At 36.6% G+C, this 8,897-nt stretch overlaps 1 protein-coding gene across 1 annotated transcript in view; it reads right to left on the bottom strand.

The window, feature by feature from the left end:
• The window catches only part of HACE1 (HECT domain and ankyrin repeat containing E3 ubiquitin protein ligase 1), a 146,316-nt gene that overhangs the window by 126,653 nt on the left and 10,766 nt on the right, over nucleotides 1–8,897 (bottom strand). The window contains exons 2-4 of the mRNA XM_006839970.1: nucleotides 8,194–8,248; nucleotides 6,626–6,715; nucleotides 5,359–5,463 (exon numbers count right to left, since the gene is read on the bottom strand). Coding sequence (XP_006840033.1) covers nucleotides 5,359–5,463; nucleotides 6,626–6,715; nucleotides 8,194–8,248 — 250 coding nt within the window. The remainder of the gene's footprint in view (nucleotides 1–5,358; nucleotides 5,464–6,625; nucleotides 6,716–8,193; nucleotides 8,249–8,897) is intronic.

The following is an 8,897-nucleotide window of genomic DNA, read 5'->3' as shown; positions in this document are numbered from 1 at the left end:
TTGTTGTTAAATGCCTTAAGTTGGTTCCAACCCACAGCAACCCTGTATAGGGTTCCTAAGGAGGACATGGACTACATAGTATTTCCTTCATTCAACACTAGACATAGGCACACAGTAACTTTCAATTAAACTTCATTTATTTATTAAATATTCGTTCTCATAAGTCAATAGCTAAAAATCTTATTGACTGAATACACCTTTAAGAAAAAAACTTTTCTTTGATTTTGGCACCTGAAACAAAGTTACCTGGTCACTTTAAAGCAGCATTCAATTCAAAGGAATAGAAGAAAACAAAGCTCCAGTAAACCTGTACATGCCAACATTTACAAAATTCTTCCATCTAACATTTTATGAAAATCTTAAGAAATTAAATATATAATAACAGCAAGAAAACACACCAAATAGTTCTACTAAAATAAACTCATAGTTTAAAACATGTGTGTATTTATGTGTGATTTCTAAAACCAACTCAGAAGTTTGACATGGATTCTCTACCTACTGACAAAATCTATAGTAAATTACAGGGATAGGGGGCTTAAGGAAGGAATCAGAAAAACAGAACCACAATAGTGTTGGGGCTATAAGATCCAACTATTGGGCAATCCCTGTTCAGAGCAAAGAAGAGTGAAGAAAATCAAAGAGTCAAGGAAATAATTAATCCAAAGGACTAGTGGACCATGTGAACCAAACTCTCCACTGGCCTGAGACCGAAAGAACTGTGTGATGCCCAGATACCACTACTGACTGCTCTGATTAGGAATACAAGAGAAGGTTCTGGACAGAATGGGAGGAAAATGTAGAACAAACTTCAAAATCATAAAAAAAAGACCAGACTTACTGGTCTGATAAGAGACTTGTGGAACCCAAGACTCTGACCCTTAAACACCCTTTAAAGCTGTAACTAATCAATCTCTGTGATCACATTTCATCCAAATAGGCCTATAAAGTGAGCAAACAACACCTAGGAGGAAAGCACTCCTCAGGGCTATCAACCATAAAAGTCCAAAAGGGTAGCACTTGCCCAAAAACAAAGTTCAGAGGGCAGGATAGAAGGAAGAATGGAAACGGGAAAACCAAGGAATTAGTAGGAAGAGTGCTGTTACATTGAGGGGATGGTAATCAATGACACAAAACGTGTATAAATTGTTGAATGGGAAACCAATTCGTTCTGTAAAATTCCACCCAAACCACAACAAAGTGTTCCAAAACATAAAGTGTTGAAGAGAAGCAGTAATCTATAATGTTCCCCCACTTCTAAGAACAAACATAAAAGCCACAAGAAAAAAAAAAAAAAAAAGCCACAAGGAGGTATGAAAGAAAAATATATTGTTTTTCCTACTTAATCATTATTGGTACTTTCCCAAATATGAGTAAGTCAAAACCACCAGTCAGTGAACTCTATTTCATGAAATATTAAAGCTAAATTAACTAACGAATTGGGGTTCTGTCCTTTTTAGCTCACAGTCTAGACTAAAATATTTTCATGACCAAAATATTTTCATGATTTCAAAATCATGACCAATATGCAATCCAAGTATGCTCAGTAACCGTTAAAACTTCCCTTGTGACATTCCCACACAATCATGAGCAACAATGGATCCCCCTGTACAAAGAAAGCAACTATTTCCCTGTCCATATACTGCAGTAATTACAGGAAGCTTAGGGTAACCAAAATGACACAGGGATCCGTCATCCAGTCCTCTGTGATTGCTTAATGGGGCTTGATCTGGCAAGGAGGGCAACCCATGACAGCACTACTAGGTAAAGAGAGAACTACTAAAGCAGGCCAAGAGATATATATTATCCACCCAACAATGAGCGATAAGGGGCAAAAGAAAAAGCTAACCCAAAAACACAGGTGGTCCAGCAAAGGGAAACAAATACTCTAGGATTTCTGCTTCAATCTAGACAACTTTAATCATAAAGAAATTATAGTTAAGTGTTATTTCTGAAAATATCATAAGCTATACAAAATACCAATAAATACGCATGTCATTCGGCAAACATTTATTAGGCACTCTTAAGTTATAAAAGATAATCATCTGATAAATAATGACCAGCAAAATATTCAAGTATTGAATGCCAAAAGTAGTTTTTATATACAGAAAAGAGTATTCAAACTAAAGGAAAGTGTCACGAATTTTTTATTACGTTCTTTTCTCTTCCCTGACTTGCCATGTAATATCTGTCACATTTCTTCATGAATTAAATGTAATGATCCCCTTTGGTTACTGCTGACAGAAGGATTTTAAAAAAAGGACTGGAGAAGTCTTTTTAGCAGACCAACATCCTGTCCTTCAAGCCTAAAACCTGTTTCTTGATCCTCAGACTGAATGAACCCAGCTGATTAGTCTCTGACAAAAATGACAGCAAATTTAATTTTATCCCTGCTGTAGACCAATGTGTTCTTTCAGAGTTAATTATCTATATATAATTATTTCAAAGAGCTTTGCCACGATCTCACCAATACTTATGATAATGTGAGATCAAACAGCAACAGAATGACCTATGACCTTGGCTGTGACATATTTAATGTGGCTATATGCATAATTGTTTAATCAACATGTTGCTACCTATCAGAACAGTGGAAAATTAAACTGGTTCACATGCTAAATAAGGAAATAGGACAGACCAGGTAGGCTATAAGAACTGCACCTTTCTCCTCTCCACCCTAAACATCATAACAGTTCTTGTCTTTTTGGCCCTTTAATCCACAGATACAAAAATGTGGCCCCAAACTGACACATAGCTAATTTTAGCCCTATATCCATTTCAGTTCCACAGCCACCTTAACTATCTGAAATCCCATTTCAGAATATGAAAATATAATTAAGAGTGACCAAGAGAAGAGACATAATAGGTATATACTTTCATAAAGAAGTTTTATCATTCCTGTTGTTTTTAAGTGCCATCAAATTGGTTCCAACTTACAGTGACCCTGCATAGGATTTCCCAGGTAGAAAGTCTCGTATTTCTCTCGAGGAAGGGCTGAAGGGCTGGACCCACAGACCTTGCAGTTTGCATTCCAGTATTTATCATAAGGAGCCACCTTAATGTTCTTAAAAGTTGATAAATAAAAGTTCCTCAATTCCTGAATAAAAAATTACACTGTTTGATTTTAAATGTAATTTGAATCCTTTGGTCTACTTTCTCAGTCCAATAAAAAACTTGTTTTAAGAAGAGAGTAACAGTGACAGAGGGAGCCTCCACAAGATAGTGGTGGTGGTGGTTGTGAGCCACTGACTTGGTTCCAACTCACAGCAACTCTGTATAGGGTTTCTGAAGCTGTAACTCTTTACAGGAGCAGACAGCCTCATCTTTCTCCATCGGAGTGACTGGTAGATTCAAACTGCTAACCTTGCGGTTATCAGCCCAGCTCGTAAACCACTACACTACCAGGGTTCCTTAGATACAGGATATGATGCCTGACATTCCTGACAAAAGCCGAGCAAAATAAACTCCAAATAGCAGAGTTTAAAATAATACACAAAACCATAATGATGTTCATAATGACGAAAGGAGTTAACCAGAAAAGGCAAAATACATTCAATATATCAGATTAAAGTTCTGACTTTTTAAAATACTCCTTTAATAAAAGAAAAATATATTTGGTAAGAAATTTTAAAATAGTATCTATGCAGTAAGTCAAAAAGTATTGCTACAAAAATCATATACACCTTGATTCAATAAAAATGTATGGTATTGTTACTCAACATATCCTCTATCTAGGTCTATACACCCTTCTTTTCTTCTGAGAGCTTTACTGAGATATAATCCACATACTATATAACTCAAAAATTGAAGTGTACAGTTCAAAAATTTTTAGCATACATACACAAAGAGTTGTATATAAAAGGTCTATACACCTCTGAAAGTGATATTTCCATCTCTTTAACCTTTTCCCAAAGGATCTCTGGTAGTGTAGCGGTTACAAATCGGGCTGTGAACATTAAGGTCAGCAGTTCAAAATTACCAGCTGTTCCATGGGAGAAAGATGAGGCTTTCTTCTCCCGTAAAGATTTACAGCCTTGGAAACCTTATACAGGGTCACTATGCGACGGAACTGAGTCCATGGCACATCACAACCATGACGAACCTTTTCCCAAAGAAATCTACACTCTTTGATTCACACCACCTCAAAATATAAGTTCTGTCTCCTCCCGGTACTCAAATCATGTTCTTTTCCAATGTTCTTGGATTTGGAGGAACAAATAAAAAGCCTGAAGGAGCATGATCAAGACTGTAGGATAGGTGGGGTAAGACTTCCCAATGAAATCCTCCTTGAAATACCCTTCAAGAGTGAGCAGGGACATTGTCCTGATAGAAAAACACTGCATGACACACCTTTCCCGGCCTCTGTCTCAATGCACTTTTCCATTTTCTTAAAATTTCTTCATAAGTTCCCATGATTGTCCTTTGTCCTTTGAGGAAATCTGCCAAAATTACTCATTTGGAATTCCAAAAACAGTTATCAATACCTTCTGAGTTGAATTTAACTAGTCTAGCAGACCCCCTTGGAAGCCACTATTTTGATAGATCTTTTTTTTTTTCCCTTCAAGGCAACCTATCAAGACTAAGACAAGCGTATTACTGAAAGAACTTGTTTGCAGCCATCCACTGGTCAACACGTTATGTATGGAATAAACATGTAATATGTATAAGCTGTTACTATAGCAATACTTTGTTATTTGTGACATTTAGTTAGTAAGTACATAGTTTATATAGAAAGTTTTTGTCAAACATAGCTAAAGTAAAAAAAAGTTTGGGTACTAAAAAGTAACAGAAAGCCAGAAAGGCACTGAAAAGTAAGAAATTACTCTGGCATAGGTAACTATCAAACAATTATAAAATAAACTGGTGCTACCAGATGCACTCTATCTTTAATTCCATTAATAAAATTAACTGAAACAATTTGGAAAATAAGTCTTGGAGCTAGGGGTAACAAAAGATTAGCAAGAAAAAGGATACAAAAAACAGAAAAGTTAAAATTTTGCTTCTCAGAAATTAGAATGTCATTGTAATACAAGTACCAATGAACTATCACAAGTATATTTTCAAGGAAATAAAAAAAAGTAAATAATTTAATAAACTATTAAACATGATGATTATTTTGAAATTAAGTATACTGGCCCAAAACCTATTTTAAAGAAGAAAAAAGGAGACTTACCAACAGTATCATAGACACACAAAAAAAATTATACAAAGCTAAAATACGAACATTATTTCTGTAGTATTTCTTGAAGACAAATATTGAAGAGGGGAAAAAAACCACCAAAACAAGGTAAAATAGAGTGCCTTGAATACTGTTAGCCATCATTGATAAAACAACTTAGTTACTAAAGTAAACAAAATAGTTACCCATTTCTAGCTGCCAAATGAAGGGGTGTACAGCCTGAAATATCTTGATAGTTAGGATTTGCTCCTTTCTTTAATAGCAGAACCAAGCATTCCACCGAGCCACAACTAAAGAATAGTAAAAGACAATTGACATTATTCAATGGGTATCATACTTCAAGTTAGCTTAATTAAAACAAGAGTTCTATATTTAAATCCCTATTTGCCTACAATTCAGTTTAACTTCTACCACAAATAATTATCTGTACTTTCAAGACAGTACATTCTACTATAAAAGCTATGAAGTATACGAGAAGCTCAGACAAAGTAAAATAATTATTAGTTTATAAAAGAAATCATACAATACTCTATACGTTTTTATTCCTCCAGGAGCCATTATAAAAACAATCAATTTCAACACACCTATGCAAGTCCTGAAAAGGGGCCAGATATCAACTAGTTGAATGATTACATACTGACAGATGTGTATAAATATTATTCTCCTATCAAGGTAAAAAATATAAAAGCCAATGACCACACAAAGAGTTACATCATATCATCATGGTGGTGGTAGCTATGTGCCATGGAGTCAGTTCTGACTCATAGCTACCCTGTATAGGGTTTCTGAGACTGTAAATCTTTATGGGAGTAGAAAGCCTCATCTTTCCCCTAAAGAACCACTGGTAGTATTGAACTGCTGACCACTAAGATTAGCAGCCCGACTCGTAACCACCATGCTACCAGAGCTCCTTTCATATCATCATACAACTGTTGGTTATAATTACCCTCAATGTGCCCTATTTAAATCTTATATTCTTGTTGTTGTTATGTGCCGTGGAGTCGGTTCCAACTCATAGCGACCCTACACAGGGTTTCCGAGGCTGTAAATCTTTACGGGAGCAGACCGCCTCATCTTTCTCCCGCAGAACCGCTGATAGTTTCAAACTGCTGACCTTGCAGCTCACAGCCCGATTCCTAACCACTACGCTATTAGAAATCCAATAAAAGCAATTGTCTCCCTTAAGGATACCCAACAATGATAATCCCCAGGCCTACCTACTCTGACTTGATCAAAAAAAGCTAAGACAATATTGGATATGAGACTTTTCTTTTTACTAGTCCAATCCCAAAGTGAAAATGTATGTAGAGTTAAGAAGGTAAGTACAGCACACTTTGCCAAAAACAAGATAAGGAACCACTCAGCTATTTGTGCTCATCTCTCTCCACAATGACTCAAAGCTGGCTGATCCTGCCTCTAGAGCAGTTTAACTCAAAATAGCTTTAGTCTTACTTTGCTGCAATGTGAAGCAAGCTTCTTTTCACACGTCCAAAAGCATAATTGACATCAAACTTTGAATTTGATAGTAGTTCAGAAACAGATCTACACCAAAATAAAATCATGCGTCAATACATGAAATATAGCTTGTAAACACATAATCAATCAAGTGAACAACTCTTTACCTGCTATTACAGATCCTACAAAGTGTTCTGTCTGACATCAACCAGAAAATAAGGCACTGTTCACCCTACACAGGGTCGCTCTGAGTCGGCACTGACTCCACAGCACATAGCCACCATCACCACATTCTAGGTATAGCACTGTTATTGTTGTTAAATGCCATCAAGTGGGTTCTGACCCACAGAGACCCTGTGTAGGGTTTCCAAGGAGCTGCTGTGAGCTTGAGCCATCAACCTTGCAGTTCAATTTGACTTTGCAGCGCCATGCCAGGTGTAGCATTAGTATCATCCAAAAAGGCAACTACCTTGGACAATAAAGTGGTGCTGAAGGTTTTCTCCTTTGCTTTTCTGGTAGTGTTGAGGCCAGCTAACAGGGAAAGTTAGCTCAGCTCACCCAAAATTCTAGGGGAACAAAAAGAGTAGGGGGTGAGATTCCCCTTGCAGAAAGCTGAGCCCACTTAATATAAAATTGGCCACATGAAGAAAATCTGGCAAAAAAACTTTTGGACCATACCAAATAAGAAATTTAAAACAAAAATCATCTATATTTTAAACTTGCTTCAAAATATAGTTTCTCTTCACTCTCTTCTCATTATACTATTAGAAGTGTAAACATGCCATCACACAGTTAGCTGACTGTATCTCACACGAGTGTGAGTATCAACTTTATTCCAATGAAAAGACAGCAAATAATACTGCGTTAAGAAACATTCCAAACCCTCTGCTATAAAGATGAGTGGTGATCGTGGTGTGCCGTCGAGTCAGTTCCGACTCATAGCAATCCAGTATAAGGTTTCCAAAGCTACGAATCTTAATGGGAGGAGAAAGCCTCATTTTTCTCTCAATGAGCCTCTGGTGAATTTGAACTGCTGACCTTGTGCTTAGAAGCCCAATGCATAGCTCACTAGGATATCAGTGCTCCTTATAAAGATTAATGTTGTTGTTAAGTGCCATTGAGCCAATTCCGACCCATAGCGACCCTGTATAGGGTTTCCAAGGAGCAGCTCGTGAGCTTGAACCACTGACCTTGCAATACAAATGACTTTGCAGTCTGATGCAATAGCCCACAACACCACACCAGGACTCCATATAAAGATTAATAGTTAAATAAAAAATTTTAAAAAGAGATTAATAGTGACCTCTAAAATCATTTAGAAAATCTCTTTATCATATCAATTTTTCAGAATCTTGTTCCTAATTTCAAAGACAGGAAATTGTACGAAAGGTTAAATAATTTGCCCCAAGACAGCACCAAAATTAGGGAAGAAACGGAGAATTTAAAAGAACAAATATGTACTGCTAAATCTACATCCAAATTGTATAGGGGAGGTGGAGATATATACATTTCAGTAAATTTGTACTTCTCCAACAAAAGTTGTAAATTGATAGGCAGTCACCTACCTGTGTTGATCAGCCATAACCATTGGCATTAATGTATATACAGCAGTTTCATTATCTGAGTAAAAAACAGAAAAAGAATTATCTCCTCTAGAAACATGTCAAATCACCCATTCTATGATAATAAAGATAAAGTTGGAGTATTCTCAATTTCATAGAAAAGGCAAGGAAAGGAGATAGAAGGTAAGGATAGTGCAGAATACCATAGCTACTGGAGAATTTGCAAAGGAGCAGAATTTCTTATTCCTCCTACTGTAATCCCCCTTCTGTATCATCACAAAAGCATTTACCTCTGGATTTGAGAAGAAAATTACACACTTCAACTTTTCTGTAGCTTTACCAACCAAAATTCCTTTTACTTTCAAAGATATGTTCATAGACTTCATGCTTTGTTATTGTTTTTGTTAGGTGTCATCAACTCATTTTGTACTCATAGTGACTAGATGCACAACAGAACAAAACACTACCAGGTCCTGCAGCACCCTCACAATTACTACCCCCGAACCCATTGATACTGCCACTGTGCTAATCCATCTCACTGCAGATCTCACTCTTCTTCACAGACACTCACTTTACTGATAATATGCCTGAGGCACTTAACAACAACATGAGAGATAAAGCCTCACCATCCTGGCTTATGTGGAGCATTCTGGCTGTACGTCCTCCAACACAGATTTGTTTGTTCTTTTAGCAGTCCATGGTACTTT

The sequence above is a fragment of the Chrysochloris asiatica genome, unplaced genomic scaffold (assembly GCF_000296735.1).
Source record: "Chrysochloris asiatica unplaced genomic scaffold, ChrAsi1.0 scaffold00027, whole genome shotgun sequence".
Taxonomy (NCBI): Eukaryota; Metazoa; Chordata; class Mammalia; order Afrosoricida; family Chrysochloridae; genus Chrysochloris; species Chrysochloris asiatica.
Note: the sequence above shows the minus strand (reverse complement) of the source record. Positions and strands in the feature narration are given on the sequence as shown.